The sequence below is a fragment of the Tiliqua scincoides genome, chromosome 4 (assembly GCF_035046505.1).
Source record: "Tiliqua scincoides isolate rTilSci1 chromosome 4, rTilSci1.hap2, whole genome shotgun sequence".
NCBI classification, from domain to species: Eukaryota; Metazoa; Chordata; class Lepidosauria; order Squamata; family Scincidae; genus Tiliqua; species Tiliqua scincoides.
Window position 1 is genome coordinate 17,074,494 of NC_089824.1, and position 17,610 is coordinate 17,092,103.

Consider the following 17,610-nt stretch of genomic DNA (forward strand, 5'->3'; position numbering starts at 1 on the left):
GAATTTCAGACATGGCCTGATCGGGTTATCAAACACAACTTGAGGTGGACTTCAGTAGATTTCAACAGCCTTCATTTAACCACATTTAAAAGGACGTGTTTTCTCTCTCTCTCTCTCTCTCTCTCTCTCTCTCTCTCTGTGCACATGCAAATTGGTTAATGTACTTCAGACTGTAGAGCTCTTTAAGGATATTTTTCAGAAACAACCTCAAGTTGTGCAGCACCTTAAAGCCTTATCAGATTTACTGTGGCATAAACTTGTATGTGTGTGTAGTCCTGCACATGGATCACAAAAAGCTTATTCCACAACCAGTTTGTCTTTAGTGTGCCACAAGACTCTGATTTTGTTGCAACCAACTGATATTAAATTGTTACTTCCTAAAAAGAAAAAACCAATCCTGTTTATTCTTAAAAGCTGGAAAAAATACAAGTTTTTTTTTCTAAACTGTGATCAAATTTGAAATGTTGAGTTATTTCTGAACATCAAACCAGTCCTCTAAAGCATTTTTGGATATTTTAACTCTTGTTTCTGTTAGAGACTTACCATTTTTAAGGTCCAATCCTACTGGAAGGATTATACTGGTGGAACTTATTTTCCACTGGTGCACCCTCCTTTGCAGCTGTCACAAATGCAACTAGGCCAGTGTGTGCAGCTCTGTGCACCGACAGATGCCAGACATCTGCCAGAGGAGGTGAGTTAGTACAGGGGGTTGGAGGGAAGCAAAGCAGGGAGGGGGTTGAACAGAGTGGAGAGGGGCAAAGGGGGGTGGGCTGAACAGGACGGTGACGGGGTAGGGAGGGGGGCAGATCAGAGCTGGGTGGAGGCCGGGATTGGCAGTGGCACACGCCCCTTCCCAGGCCTTCACAGATCAATGCAGACATGTGCCAGTGATTGAGCTGGTAAAGGTTTGAATTGAGCAACTGCTGGAGTGTACTCTTACTCTTCCAGCAGCCAAAACTCTCCCGTGGGATGCAGAGGAAGTCAGGCTGGCACCACTGCATTGCCACATAGGGAGTTTGGTTGGATTGGGCTGCCTGTCATCAAAGAAGGGGAATTACAGATGAGCAGGTTCCAACTGTTTAAGTGTGCATTCCTTAAAAAGAAAAGAAATGAAAGGTGTGTTTTGGGGGGACTTTTTTGCTCGGACACTAGTAAAACAAAAGCTGCATGGATAGTTTCACAGCACAGTTCTATTGAGAAAAATGGATTGAATCTCTTTATGCACAGCTGTTTTCTTTTTTCTTGAAATTTAGTTTATATGTAAAGGGATATAGGATCATGTTGCAAAAGGATTGATATAAGCTGCCCCATCTTCTTTTAAAAATAAAGCTTGATTTTCATACTAAGTTTACTTTGCAGAATTCACAAGCCTTCAACACTTAATACAAAATATCACCAATGAGTTACAAATATTGTATTCAGCACCTCTAATTTTTATCAATATAAACTGTACATAGGATTAAATATTTCAGAAGACAGGAATAAAAAGAGTGCAGGAAAAACACACACAACTCAGAAAATGTTGCTTTTTCTAACAAATAAAAATCAGTACAGACAAAAGGGAAACATTTCAATTTCTCATTGCCAACATGGCATTTATGTCCCAAATGAGATTCCGTAATTGATCCATAATTTGCTTCAGCTGTTGATTCTTCTGTTTCAATTTCTGGGAAAAGAAAAAGATTGTCAACATGGATGTTTGTCCAGGCCACATATTGTGACTGTTAAATTAGAAAAATGGCAGGATACTTAGTGCCAAAGGAACACATCAGATTGTGATTAAGATGACAGATTGTAATCAGATGCCAGATTAAGGCTGATGATCTCAACTAGAAAAGGCCATGCGTTACATTAGAACATACAGGACTATAGGAAGTCTCTCTCTTTTGGCACATTTTGCACTGAAGTTTGATCGCCAGCAGCAAACGACATAATTTCCATTTGTAGCTACTGACACCCAGGAGCAAATCTCTTATTCCAGTAAGATCATATTTCCGTATTATCAAGTATATTTTGATTAAAGCCCAGGAGAACAGACATACTGATGTGTATATACTTTGGGCAAGAAGGATGTTTAGGAAGATTGTGGTATGTGAAACCATGAAAGACCTGTGCGGGCCTCCCAAATAGCTTTGCCAATACATTTCAAGCTTGATTTATGATAAGTGAATGAAAATGCCCAATATCCAATGCCTAAATAATCATACCAATTTCTATCAAGTTTTGAGAGATTCACAAATGAATATAAGTAGAATACAGTCTGGTTGATTTTATCTGAACATGGTTTTTCAGCCATACTCTGTCAGGATCTAGCCCCTTCAGCTGCAACACAAGCAGCTCGTACCTGCATTTACCCCATTGCTTTATCATGTGCAAAACCAGCATTTTTTCCTTAAGTAAATGTATTCATTACAAGAGCCTAATCATAGTTGTGCGTTTCTTAAACACAGCAGCTTGCCGAGCAAGACTTACACTAATCAAGGCCAACCTTTTTTAACCTTTGCTAACTAGGACCACAAAACAAGCCCACCTCCAGAACAATTACAAGAGTAGGTTCCATCCATGGTCAGTATTGCCATGAACTAAAAAAAACTCCACCATGGAGTGGTGTTTTACAAGGTGTTTTACAATGGTATCAAAGAGTGTTCTGATTTTGAAAAGATGAGGAATTATTGCTCAGTCTACACTATCACCATGACTGCCAAGCTAGAACTATGAGGTTTGCAATTTTTTCTCACAGTGTAATGTTACTTAGGCCTTTCTACATAAAGAATTGAATCCACATTCTCACCTACTTCCCACAAGCCATATTATATCCAGCCAAAAAAAACTAATGAGGTTTAATTTGGTTGGGTTGTATAACCTCTCCCCTCCTAGCTTGGCTGCTCAAATTTGGATTTGCTGTGGAAGACAGAAGTGAGGCCAATTCAACTGCATTTTACATGATGAATGTATTCCCTGGGTGTTAACTCTTCAAATTTTAGTGCTACGTTCTGCTTGGCTTTGCTTCTGAATTGTCCCTCTAGGATTGTCTCTGAACTGTGAAAAGAATTCTGCACCATGCTGTCTCTTTTAAACTTCATGGCTTCCATTGCTGTTACCATTGCTGTTACCATTACCATGGCTTTTTATGCTGTTGTTGGAACATAGCTCTCAGTGCATAGAAAATGCTTCCGAGCATGGCAGGATATGCCATGGTAGTTACTGACTTGATGGCAACACTATAATGGATGTATTTTAAACACATAATAAACACCCAAATACCACATATTTAAAAATACAAAGCTAACTTCAAGCCCTTGGCGCAGAATGGATTGTCAAAAGTCACATAGCTGCCTTTGCCGGACAACAGAACATATGTACTCAAAAAAGGAAAACAACATATTTAGGAGCTCCCAAATACAAAACGTTAATGTGGTAGCTTGAAAAACACCCTGCTGTTCTGAGCATACAATAGGGAATGAGATTTTCTACCTAGAAGGAAAGACTATAATGACCACATTCTTCACAAATAAGCTTGTAGAAAAGTCATTGGGTCAATGCAATGGTTCTGGATGTTGCCTGCATACAAAGAAGACTCCAGACAAGGGCAGGGTAGAGGTGCAAGGGAGTACACATAAAAATGAGACATACTGTAGGTGGATCATGCTGCCCTCACAATGACAGAACTGGACTACCAGGTGCTGCCAGAAGTATCAGACAATGGGATTATGTGGGTCCCTTGGCCCTGTTCCCCTGAAAAGTGGCAGGAAGAAGGGGTACTGGACAGGCCAGGTCTCTTACAGATCTTTCCCCGAGTCAACCAGGTATTTCTACTGCTACTCCTACTGGATGATATCAATGGCTCCTAACCCCAGAATCCTATATATCCATCCTGTCTTAAACAGCTTGTATGCAAGCCCCTTTGCTATCTTTGGAGCTCTTTTCCAAATCCCCTTTCTGTTTGCTGGCTCTAGAATTTGGAGCCACAGCATCAGACTATGCACACATGTAGTTTTGATAGCTATCAACACTTTCTCCAATCTAATTCTGCCTAGCCAGTTATTCCACTCCCCCCCCCCCACTCCGTATTCTTTCCGTGATCATTTCGGGTAAATATAAGCCGATCGATATTTTCTGGGCTTTTATTGTTTGATTCACATTTCCAATTTTGCACTGAAGTACTAACTCACCACCTTGCTGGAACACTAAGAACTTACATTTGTTGTTCTAAAATTTCTCTTTTTTCCCTCTACACCGTATCATTTTTCTCTCATTGTAAATGGCAGCTGTGTAAGTTGAGAAAATGCTCAGAAACTGCAAAGACCATCTACATGAAGAGCCTGCCACCAAAATTATATACACAAGGTCTTCCTTCAAAACAGTTAAATGTACAGTTATATACATTGATCTTTAGCTATCTCTACGCACTATTTCTAAGCATCAAGCTTAGTAATGTTTCACTGGCGGAAACTTGGAATGTAGCCCCTGCAGCAAAGTGACAATGAGACACCTATTTTTCCAATTTTAGGGTGAGAGGAGAAAACAGTGTGTGTTTGGGGGCAATAAACTCAGGTTGCCTGGACAATTTTCCTTTCTTCTTCTTAAGAGCTTTTGACAGTAGAATCCTACAAGGTTTCTACCTTTTCTATTTTGCTGTATTTGGAGTGTGCTAGGACAACACCATTTAAAGATACAAAAGAACATCAGTTTTTGTTTTTTTTAAGTCTCTCTCATGTCTTAGGGCGCAATCCTATCCTGCACTGGAACAGGCAAGCCAAGAGGCTTGCATTGTATCCACACAGGATTGTGGCCATAAGCAGCTTAGCCAGAGACAAGGGGAAACATTTCCCCTTACCTCCGGGCAAGGGCTGCTGGTCCATATGGGTCTCCTCTTGAGGTGGCACAAGTCTGAGAAGAGCACAGCAGCTTGAAGCCGCTCTGTTCTCCCCAGGAATGAGGGTTGGGAACCAGCATAACTGCAGGATTCCAGCCCCACCTCCCACTCCCCACCTGCCACCGCCCCCCCGCCCAGGAACGCCTCCTACCTACATCCTCCCTACTTCCCCCCCCCCGCTACCTTTCTCTGTTGTGTTGGCCAACTCGCAAGGAGGAAGCCGGCACAAAGGCTTTTGTCAACCTCCGCAGGCCGGTGCTTCTTTGAGCGCTGGCCCAGCTTCCTCCTGAGAAGGTGCAAATGTGCCTTACGGCATGTTTGCAACCCTCCTGGGCCAACATAAGTCCCTTGTGCCGACCCAAGGGTGCTTTCGGATTGTGCCCTTAATGACTTAACAAGGCAACCTAAAACTACTTACTTACAAGAAGCCCTAGTGAGGTAATGGAGCTATCCAGGACCATATGATTGCAGAGCTATTCCAGCTGAAGAAAGAATACATTAACTTAATAATACAAGTTGGACCTTGGTATCAAAGGAGGATCCATTCCTGAACCCCCCCCCCCCCGCAGATACTGAAACCCAAAGATAATTAAATCTGCAGGTTGTGATCCAATAGGGCTTTTGAACATTAGAACCTTGTTCCAGTCGTGTCCGGAGCCATTCTGAGTCCCATAGAGGCCAAAAACTGGAAGTGGCCTTCAAACACCTCTGGGAGCCTTTCTGAGGCCCATAGTGGCTGTCCCTGGCCTACGCAGGCCTCAGCAAAGCTCCCAGACACAAGCAGAACACCTCTGGTTGCGTCCGGGAACTCAGGTCCAGCCTTCCACGGCAGATTTGGAACCTACAGTGAGTTAAATTCACAGGTCCAAAATCTGCAGATTGGGAGTCAGATCTGAATTGATTCCCACCCCCCACCTCCAAAGGAGGCCAGGTAACCCTTTTTCTTTGCTGATTTTTATTCCTCTTTTCAACATTAGAATGATTCAAGGAAGGATACAATGCATGCATTTGCATTCATATACCCATTCATTTTATTACAAACTGCTGTATTGTCAGTTGTGTACCATCAACATTGTTAACACCTATCAAGAGAGTATGTTCAACCATACAGTTGTTATTAGCTGTAATACAGTTACAATGGCATTGATGCACAAAGCAGCTGACAACGACAATATATGAACCATGCTATAATGTATGCATACCACTAGCCTTAGGGCTCAATCCTATCCAACTTCCCAGCACTGGTGCAACTGCAATGCGGCTCTGAGGTAAGGGAACAAATGTTCTCATACCTTGAGGAAGCCTCTGTGACTGTCTTCCCACCACAGGACATGGTGCATGCCCCATTGGCACAGCTGCCCTGGCATTGGAAAACTGGATAGGACTGGACCCTTATTTACCTCTGCACTATTTCATGCAAGGAAGACTGTCCACAACTAGGGATGAAAATTACCCACTTAGAGACAGGGCCTTTCAGTGTTAAACACTCTGTGGCATGAGAGAGGAAGCAGCCACTGGTCTCCCTGCCCACTCTTCCTTCGCTGATCTCCCTGCCCACTCTTCTCACCATCACAGTGTGGCTGCACAGCTTTTAGTACTGGCTCCAAACGGGAAAGGGAAGAGGGCTAGTGAGAACAGGAAGCTCAGTAGCTACATTCTCTCTTGGTGCTTTGAAAGCTATAAGCATGCTGTCTGGACAAGGAGTGGTTGTCTTCTCTGCAGTTAGTACCACTGTCACCAGCTATTTAGCATCTAATGGCACAACTTGAACATCTGAGCCATGCCTACATAGAAGAAAAGTTTAAAAAAGAAAATAAGGTATTTATGGGCTCTCTCTCAAACAGAGTGCCAACCGTGAAGGACATTCGTACATCGTATCTCGGAGGGTTTGCATATTTGCCAAGCAATATTCAATATAATATCACCTTGAATATTCTTGTGGAAAGGTGAGACAGTTGGCCTGCATCTTACAGGTGACAGACTTGTCCAAACTCGAGTATCCCCCACAAAAAACAAGAGGAAGTGACAGAATGAACCTAGTTCCTGCATGTCTCTCATATTGTGCTTTTAATTTGTAAAGAGACAGTATGTATTCATTGGATTTCAGGGAGTTTCAACGATACTTGATTTTGGCTTTATGTACCAACCTTGGAACACAGCCCTCATGTAAGATGTGGGCTGGATGTATATATAGTTAAGAATTAATTAATTTAAAGCATATGTTGACATTTGAAGAATTTGTTCTCATATGACTAATGAAGGGAGAGAACCATAGCTTCAAGTACCATCAGTTCTGCAAGCTATACCTGCCGGCCCCTGTTTAAGAAAAAATTAATAAGTAATCTTCTGGCAAAAAAACCTGACACATTTTAATTATTCAGATGGTGACGCAAATGTCTCAATGGGTTTCCAGATTTATTTCCATATTATAAGTGGAAAAATGTTGCTTGGGACTACTGTACTAGTGACACAAACCAAGCTTGTTGTCTGGTATTAATGAACAGGGACAAAAATATTTGAATGGTTTATACCGCTACCAGTATAATGCTACCGCCAGGGAATGAGCCAGTGAAAATCCCTCAGATGTGATAAGACCTGCTTTAGGTTGCTTCAAAAAAAAATTTCTTAAGTCACGGAAAACAAATATACTCGTATTATGGTCTGACTTTCCAGAAAAACATTTACCACTACTAGACCACCTGCTGTGTAGGTGTTTTGAATGTAGCACAAGCATTAAAAAAAATTTGGGGGGGGGGAGATGAGTGGACAAAGCACCACCTAAGAGTCAACAAAAGGCAATTATGAATTCCAGCTAAGTCAAAGCACTAAAATAGAATTGGGTCACTTTTCTGGCTGAGGACTGCACAGAAACAATAAGTATAGCCCACTCCTACATGTGCTTATTAGAGCTTCTAGTTGACAAACCCAATACGCCTCTCCACCCCCCGAAATAATGATACCCAAACTTCCCCCCCAAGAGCCTAAACTATGGATCAGAATGCCAAAGCTCAGTGGTAAAAGTTTGCAGTTTCCACAGTTGTGCTCCTGGTTTCCTATTTTAGCACTTACCCAAGCAGAATTATACGGTTTCAATTTAAGTATAGTGTTAGCCACACATGATATTAAATCACTTCTTGCATTCTGGTGTGTCTCTTTTTTTTTGGGGGGGGGGGTAGTTGCTCTGGAGGGGGCATGTAATCAAGATTAGGCCCACTGAACTATTTTTTTTTAACAAGGAAAAAAGAAAGGCAAAAAGGGTATTTTTGCATCAAGTGTACTGTGAGTCTATGGAAGCAATCAACTCAGTTCAAAATTGTAAGCCTAGTTTGAACTAGAACTGCTGTCAAAACAAGTCAACTCTATAGCAAAATCCAATGCACTTTTCCAGCAAGCCCTGTTCATGACGCTAGAGCAGAGATCTTCAAAACTACGGCGAAGGGGCCACATCCGGCCCACTACAAGAGTTTAGCTGGTCTGCAGCAACTTTTTTTTTGGGGGGGGGGGGTCAAAATATTTGCTAATGATCAACAATTCTACTCACTGTAAATCACTTCTCGGTTTAAGCACGGCACTGTTCTTTATAATTGTCATATTTCTCTCTTGTTCTGAATCCTATCATGCTGATTACAAAAAGATCCAAGTAAAACTTATTCATTCATTTATAAGACTGATCCTTTTTCGGCCCACAAAAATGTGTAAAATATACAATGTGGCCCTTGTGCTGAAAAGTTTGGAGATCCCTGCACCAAAGCAAACAAATTATATCACAGGCATGCTACATCAACAAGGAGCACCTCTCATATTAAGAACTACACTGATGTTCAACAAAGCGTTTGTGGAAAAGCTGATTATGCCATTCATAACTAGGGTTACAGACTACTGATATCTTAAGAGAATTTAAAATGCTCAGACATTTTTTTGACTAAAAGTTGGTAAATTTGTTTCCGGTATATTACGAGAGTACTGAATTCATTTTTTTGGTGCTTTCCAGGCTACATTTTTAATGACTTATCATTTAAAAAGCAAAACACAGTCATAGAAAAACAAATGTCATTTTACGGTGAACTATTATAACAAGCAAGAGGATCCTAGCAGGTGTCATAACTTGTACCTAGGAGAATGTATTGCATCGGACACAGCATTTCCTTGATGAGGGTTTGGAGGCTGCTACTGATACAGGATGAGATGGCCTATCCCCCACTTGGCAGTGATAAGGTGTGGGACACTTCTCACAATTTGTCTACATACATGGATAATGTTTCAAGTATATGAAAACCACATATATACTTCAAGGTATGGCAAACGCACAGGTGCACTTTACCAAGTTGTCAGGGATTGTATCAGGAGAAACCAGGTAGATCAACTACCAGGGGAGTAGTGAGTAGTAAGGGGAGGAGCAAAGATAATTGAATGATGCACTTTACACAACACGGTAACTCACTACCTTTTCTAGCCAGAGAATACTGCAAATGAAATACTACCTCATTTCACAGGTAAAGCATAACGCTGTCATAGCTATGCCACAACGTACATATTAATTATGGACTTCGTGGTAACAAGTTTAATTTATGCATCTTGCATGTGACAGCAGCCAGGTTAAATTTCGATCAGTGAGAGCTGCTAAAAGGGCTCATTTGTATAAGTTTATAAATTATCTACAGCCATAATTTGGATCCACCTAGTCTGTTAAATACTTTTTAAAAATCAAGATAGTATGATGCAGTCTTTAAAAGTGCAGGAAAAGTTTGTAGAAAAGTTTCAAGGCACAGAACCCAATGCATTAATATTCTGTCTTCTTAAGAAAGAGGTTAGGTTCCATCATAAACATTTATGAAATTCCTCTCACAAGATCATACCAAAGAGGATGATAAACAAACTAGCACTTAGAATCAACAACAAAGGCAAAAACATGTCATAAAGCTTTCAATAAACTCCATGAAAGATAGCGAAGTACATTAACAGTTCAAGTCTGCATATAATTATGAATAAAAGTGTGCTATTTACATCTTCCTATACATAATTAGGTTATAGTAAACAGGAAAAATGACAGTTGCTCATCTTTAAATTCACATTTCTCCCCATTCCTTTTTTTTTCCGGCCGAGGAACTGCCTGCATGCGATATGGAGTTTTATAACATTCCTCTCCTCGCTCATTCGCAGTGACAGAAGTCTACATGTCAAAAACATATAATAATGAATCTTCAAGGCTTCCTTTTACTGAAATAGGAGTCTTACAGCACTGACTGCAGCATAAGCTTTTCGATTCTAGAGTCCACTTGGTTGGAGTCATGTTGCTTCTAATAACTTCAGCTGTTAGATATATTATACATACACAGGTCAAGATAAAACAGAAGGACCAAAGTTTGTGAAATGTAAGCTGTACTGCCTGCGTTATTTCTAAGGAAAGCTCGTTAGCTTTGTCCAGGAATATTACAGGCTATGACTGCAATCCTAACCACACTTTCCTGAGAGTAAGCCACACTGAACAAAATAGGACTTAGTTCTGAGTAGACCTGATTAGGCTTGTGCCCTATACCTCTCATACCTCATGGCCTTCGTGACCCATTTTCATAATTTTTTTTTTAGTGTCTGTGTGTGCATGCATGTCTGTCAATTGAAGAACAAATTTCATGGATCTAGAAGTCTCTCTTGCATGAAAAAAGCTGATGAACATTTGTCACCATAAATCCATTAGTCTTTAAATCAAACTTTTTTTCCCTTTTAACTGACTTACAGTGCAATCCCAGCCTGTGCAATGGTCTGCATTGTATCCAATGTAGGACGCTGCTGGAGATCACCTTGGGGTAAGGAGATCATTTTCCTACCTTATTTAGCTAGCACTGAGAAGCCTGTGTGGCACTCCAAGCCATGGAGCGGGGGTTAGGATACAGCATGAACATCCACCACCAATACCACCATCTCCCAGGCCCGACCCTCTCCATTCTGCCCTCTCCCAGCCGGAAAAGGCCACCCCTGGAATACCCAACTGTCACCTCCTCCTACCCCCTGCGCCACCTCGGGCAATTTTACCTGCTCCAGGTTCAGGGACTGGATGTGGCACTGGCAGGCCGATGCATGCCGTTGTGCCAGCGCGGCTGGGTCTCAAGTCAGTGCAAACATGCCTTATGGCATGTCTGCGACACTCAGGAGCCAGTGCAGAGCGCCAGTTCCAGTGCAAAGGCAACCTTAGAATTGGGCTGTAAAATGGCTACCATTCTTAAAGCACAATCTCTTTGGAATATTTCCTGTGCAGACTCTATTAAAACTAACAAATCTTTTGCTCCACATTTCCTCACTTTGTTTAGCAAGATACTTATTGCAGAACTTTTTTTTTATCCAGTCTTACTTCTACATTTATTTTTGCAGGCTGAAGGATAAGTTGTCAAGACAGAGAGCTCATACATGGACTTCTCAAACAACCTTAGAATATATGTTAATTTGACAGTTGCATTACTTGGGTGTTAATTTGCAACTTACACTGAAGCTGAAAATTTGATTCTATCTTTAGTATGACACATTTTTTTCTGAAATTATTGTGAAAAGGCTCACATAATCACCTAGAGACTGAAACTTTGTTTTTTGTTTCTGAGAAATATTTAAGAAAGGTAACTGTTTTATTGCCATTGTACACAAAGCTTCAACTGATTGACAAAGATTTCAGTAATTCTTTGTCATGGTGTTCCACAACTCTCTGGCTTGGAAGTGACACCTTTGAGAGAGAGAAATAACTTTGTTCACCCCAAATCCTGCTCTCAATGTATAGGCAGTCAAGTACTCTGGGCCTTGAACTGAAAACACTCATGCTAGGGGTTGGGACTTAGCCTGGGACTATATGTTAGCAAGCCTCGGGTAGGCTGATAGAGGAGGGACTTGATGGCACAATTGCATACAGTCCATACTGCACCAATCACTACAGTACATTACAATTAGTCATCTGCACACCTCTGTTCTGTTCATGCAGCTATTCTCTTCTCTCTACTCAACCTGAATTCCCAAGATCTCAGGCCTCAGAGACTTCTCCACAGAGACAGAGAAGAAGGTGAGGTGTTCACCATCAGGACCCATAAGTGGCACGTAGTATGAATACTCTGGATTGGACAGGCCTGGTATTAATGTTGGGAGCCTGGTCTTCTGCCTGCTGCATGCAAGGATTCAGCAACTGACCTCAGGCAATCTGGGGTGCTGATTGCACCCTCTCATCCCAAATGCAAGTATGTTCATGGCCTTGGTCTGGCCCTAATACAGACGTTGCATTACAAGATAAATAGATGCAGCTTTGTCTTTCAGGAATAACTCGCAGCTTACCACAACCTACAGTTCTGAGATCAACAAAGGGCGCAATCCTAACCCCTTATGCTAGTGCTTTCCAGCACTGGCACAGCGGTGCCAATGGGACGTGTGCTGCATCCTGCAGTTGGGTGTCACTCACAGAGGGCTCCTCAAAGTCAGGGAATGTTTGTTCCCTTACCTCAGAGCTGCATTGCCCTTGTGTCAGTGCTGGAAAGCACTGGAAAGCACTGACGTAAGGGGTTAGGATTGCGCCCAAAATCTCCAGTATAGACACGCTGTTATTCAACACTTTTAAGAAAGATTTTTCCCCCTCCAGATACAAGTGCTACATTTAGGAAGGGGAATCCCTCTTTCAAGAAGCTACTACCATAGATTAGGCAAGAAGCACCATTAGGGCTGCTGTTGACAATTCAGCTGCAGTCCTACAGGTGCACACACACGTATTCAAGCTTTTGGCAAAACTACACCTAAACAATAAGGACCACTGCAATTCTTCCACACAAGAACCAAAAAAAAAAAAGACCCAAACAAATAAAAATCACAACAAGTTGAAACAAAGCAATAATGAGGAATGACAAATTGCTTAAACCAGTGGTTCCCAAACTTTTTAGCACGGGGATGCACTTTTTAGAGTGATACTCTATCAGGAAGCCTCCACAGGGCTCCTCAAGCCTCCAATTAAGTAAAAATAGTGATTGGATTGTGAAACCAGAAGTGGTTTCTGATCACTATTTATACTTAATCAGAGGTTTGGGGAGCCTTGCAGAGGCTCCTGTGGGGCTCCCGGTACCCCACCGGAGGCCAGCATTTACTTTGGTGAGTATAAACCACCCCCCCTTTGCCCCTGTAGCGGTACGATTCCTGAGATCATGTTGCTGCCATCTCCCTGCCCCAGCAAAGACTTACTGTGGTTCCAAAGTCCAAGTAGGACTTTCGGAACTGCTGATCTAACACATCATCATAAGTACAGATGTTAGTTTCTCATAAGTAAGATGAGACTGCAGCGTACGACACAATGGGCGGACTTCTAAGTACATAAAACAGTTTTCAAACACCTATAATAATAATTGGTCATATGTCCTACGGCAGAATGAATGTGTGCTTTTAAACTTATCAAAGGCTAGGTGGGATGCTACTCCTTTCCTATGGTAATACATTTCATAGCTTGGGAGCCACTACAGAGAACTTTTTTATCCAAATATGCACCAAATGCACTTCACCTATTGACAGAGTAGAGCAGAGCAATGTCTGAAGATTTCAATACATGGAGAAATTCCGTTTGAGCCATAGGTACTTCAGGGACTGAATCTCTATCTATCTATCAATGGTCCCAAACTGAAATGGGTTTTTAAAGGAACCAGCACTTTGAATTTAACCCAAAACCAAACAGGAAACCAATTCAGTTCATATAGAACTGGATGTGCATGCTTGATTGAGGGACCCTCCAATAATGACCTGGACACAGCATTTTGGACCTCAAATGCTCTCTTGAGAATGCAAGTTCTCAAATGCTCATAAAGGTAGCCCTAGTAGCACTGAGGTAGTCTACATGAGATGTGGATAAGTCATGAGCGACAGTAGCCCTATCTGCTTTCTCAAGGAAGAGGTTCAGCTGGTGCATGAGTCTTAGATGAACAAAGACACTCCTGGTCACAGCTGCATCCAACTATCTAGGAACAAAGCTGGGGAAAGGAACACCCATAAACTGTACATTTGCGTCTTCAGAATGAGTGCTACTTTATAAAGTACAGACTGATTCCCTATTTCCTGATCAGTCCTCCTGTGGACCTGCAATTATTATTACAAACCACAAAACAAAATGTTCAAATATTCCCCCTCAATGTGCATGGGAATGAGAAGGCTTGCTGTAGCATGTTCTCATAACATGAAACTTAAGATTTGATGTTAGATCTTAACAGTCAGTAGTTGTTCTAAGTTATTTCTTCATAAGAAATCAGAAGTATGAATAAGGCTATATAAGTAACACTAGGAAAGAATGCTTCATCAATCACACCTGGCTTGTACAAATCATTAATAAACTGTTACCTTATTTACTTCCATGATTTCCCTTCTCTCCTCACTAGCAAACTGAAGCTGGCTGGCTGCTCCTCGATCATCATGTTTAGAGCTATCTTCTTCAACGTATGGAATGAGTTGCTAAAAAGGTGAGCAAAATCATTATAGAAAAAATACTGAGAACTTCCTGCAGAACAAGGAGTAAAAAGCAACTCTCACTATGTCAGTGAAGAAAAATATGAATGTGCAAGAACCCCAGTTCTATTATATTTTTTTTTACATTTTAAGAAGCTTAAGATGGTTCTCAAATTTTAGATACTTCTTGAAATTTTTCTCCCAACTGTTAAGAGGCCCAAACTGAAAATATGCAGATTTTTAGTACCAATTTAAACAAGAAATGCAAGTTGATGAGATGTCTTTGCAGCAGTAAGATTTAAAAATTAAACATAATCAAAATATCTGCATTCCCACTTACCTCTATTGGAATAGGGTCAAGTCCTGCACAGTTTTCATTGCATTTGTCATACACTAATCTCAATTTTCTAAAAAGTATTGAGAGTTGACGAAGGAGGTCTTGCAGCTTTCCTAACCTGTCTTGATATGTGCCCGTATGATAGGTGACACCATTTGGAAGCTAGAGTAGTAATTTTTAGAAAAGACGACAAGTAATAAAATCAAAGGTCACGCTGAATACATTCTCTAAAATAAGTTCATGTGAAAAAATTAGACATGCTTTACATTTCTAACAGACATGAACGTGCGTGGCCTACACACAGACTCATTAATGCTACCTACAGAGCTCTGACTATGGTTTATTCAATATCATTATTGATTGAACAAAAAAAGCATAAAGCACAATAAAAAATTGTTAAAGATGTAAAAGAGAACTTTAAAAATTTACAGGATTATCTGCAAGTTTAACAAAAACAGTTTTTGATGTCTCCAAAATAGTAAAAGTAGGTTTAGGAAAGAGTTCCACAAAACCAGAACAACTTCATTTTGCTCCCAACCCCCCCACCCCCACCCCCGCCTGGCATGGCTCCGAAGGGGAGGGGCTGCTTGCACACCGCAGTGAGGTTCCCTGCAAAACTTAGTGCTTTGCACCCACTCTAGCTACACCACTGTCTTCATGTTTGTTTTGGGAGGTTTACAGCACAATCCTATGCACGTCTACTCAGAAGTAAGCCCAACTTGGTACACTGAGATGTACTCCTAGGGAAGTGTGTGTAGGATTGCAGCCTCAATTAACTATCAGCTATGGGGCATCAAGATCGTGGTAAGGGGAGGCTTTAACTCTTTCTTTGTGCTGTGGTTATGGTCTAGATCAGTGTTTCTCAATGTTTGTCCTCCACTGTGCCACTTCACATGGTCCACCTTCTCAGAGTACCACTGGAAGTAACTGGCAATGACATCAGCAATTGTCCACTGTACACTGGTGGTACCCATACCACTGCTTGAGAAGCATGGATCTATCCCATTTTCCTAGGGGTGGAAGCTCCTGTTAGCACTAAACAGCACTTAGTTTTTTTTTTGCACCCCCTCTAGCTATGCCACTGCATTGTCATGCAAAAAATTAACAGCTATAATCAATACACTGACAGATCTGGAATAATAATAATTACCTTATTTATGGGGCAAAGAAGGAAATTAGTAATACACTGAAATTTTTAAAAAGACCTGGAAAAAACCCATACACAGAGTCAATGCAAGAAGTGCACAGAGAGGAGAGTGGAACGTGGTCAAGGAAGGAGTGCTGTGTGCATGCACAGAGCCGAAAACTTCACAAATAGGCTAATGGGTTCTGAGCTGTCTATGATAGATCAGGAGAGAGACCTTGGGGTGGTGGTGGACAGCTCAATGAAAGTGTCAACCCAATGTGCGGCGGCAGTAAAGAAGGCCAATTCCATGTTTGGGATTATTAGAAAATGCATTGAGAACAAAACAGCTAATATTATAATGCCGTTGTACAAATCTATGGTAAGGCCACACCTGGAGTATTGTGTCCAGTTCTGGTCACTACATGTCAAAAAGGATAAAGTGGAATGGAAAAGGTGCAAAAGAGAGCAACTAAGATGGTTACTGGGCTGGGGCACCTTCCTTATGAGGAAAGGCTACGGCGTTTGGGCCTCTTCAGCCTAGAAAAGAGGCGCCTGAGGGGGGACATGATTGAGACATACAAAATTATGCACGGGAAGGACAGAGTGGATAGAGAGATGCTCTTTACACTCAGAACCAGGAGACATCCACTAAAATTGAGTGTTGGCAGAGATAGGACAGAGAAAAGAAAATATTTCTTTACTCAGCGTGTGGTTGGTCTGTGGAACTCCTTGCCACAGGATGTGGTGACGGCATCTGGCCTGGATGCCTTTAAAAGGGGATTGGACAAGTTTCTGGAGGAAAAATCCATTACGGGTTACAAGCCATGATGTGTATGTGCAACCCCCTGATTTTAGAAATGGGTTATGTCAGAATGCCAGATGCAAGGGAGGGCACCAGGAGGCAGGTCTCTTGCTGTCTTGTGTGCTCCCTCGGGCATCTGGTGGGCCGCTGTGAGATACAGGAAGCTAGACTAGATGGGCCTATGCCCTGATCCAGTGGGGCTGTTCTTATGATGCAAGAAGTGCACACAGAGGAGCAGAACATGGTCCAGGAGGGAGTGCTGCATGCATGCACATGCAGTCTGTGCAAGAAGTGCGCAGAGGAGAGCAAGTCGTGGTCCAGGAGGGAGTGCCGGCTGCTCACCTGCATGTTTCTCAGCAGCTGGAAGATCTCCATGGTGCGGAAGACGATGTCCTGGACAGTCTCCTGGCCGATGCGACACAGAGATGCTGTGTTCACTTCCCTGGCAGCCTGGGCCTGGGTCCCTGAGAAGGGGCCAGGGGGCATCCCTGCTCCTGCCAGGGGAGGAGTGGACATGATGCAGAACTGCCCTGCCTTACAGGATCCACCTGGGCAGAAAGAGAGGACAAGTCTACAGTGCATCAACTGGGTACTACTTGCAGGACTGCAAATCCCAGCAGGCACCGCGGCAGCCCCGAGCCCTAGTCTCAAGATATGACAGCTAGCAGGGAGCGGAGGACTGCAACTCCCAGCAGGCACCGCGGCTGGCCCAAACACAGGCGGCCCCTCAGGAGGCAGATTCCTCGCCCTCCCCTCACCGCGGCCAGCCCAAGCACAGGCGGCCCCTTCTTAGGAGGGGCGCGCCTTCCTCACCTCCTCCGGCCTTTCGACGGAGACACCGAACAGTTTATCTACCTCCACAAACGCCTCGACCTGCTACGGCGCGCGCCGAGGGCCAGAACAGGCGCGGATGCGGTGCTCACGAACGACTTGGAAGGGAGCGAGGAACTACTGAGTTGTGGCGCTCTGCGCATGCGCTTACAAGCCAGCATACGTTCGAGTCGCCACCCCCTCCTCCCGCTTCTGGC

The 17,610-nt window shown here is 42.6% G+C and overlaps 1 protein-coding gene across 2 annotated transcripts; it reads right to left on the bottom strand.

Annotated features, from left to right (window-relative positions):
- Positions 1-1,331: 1,331 nt before the first annotated feature.
- On the bottom strand, positions 1,332-17,177 carry MED30 (mediator complex subunit 30). Of its 2 annotated transcripts, XM_066625775.1 has the most exons (4): positions 16,925-17,177; positions 14,658-14,816; positions 14,213-14,323; positions 1,333-1,666 (listed from the first exon to the last, which is right to left on the bottom strand). In XM_066625775.1, the coding sequence occupies exons 1-4, from the start codon at positions 17,162-17,164 to the stop codon at positions 1,571-1,573; spliced, it is 606 nt and encodes a 201-aa protein (XP_066481872.1). In that variant the 5' UTR covers positions 17,165-17,177; the 3' UTR covers positions 1,333-1,570. The 2 variants fall into 2 exon arrangements, with proteins under 2 accessions (XP_066481873.1, XP_066481872.1); XM_066625776.1 differs by lacking the exon at positions 14,658-14,816 and having other exon boundaries at positions 1,332-1,666.
- Between the last annotated feature and the right edge of the window lie 433 nt (positions 17,178-17,610).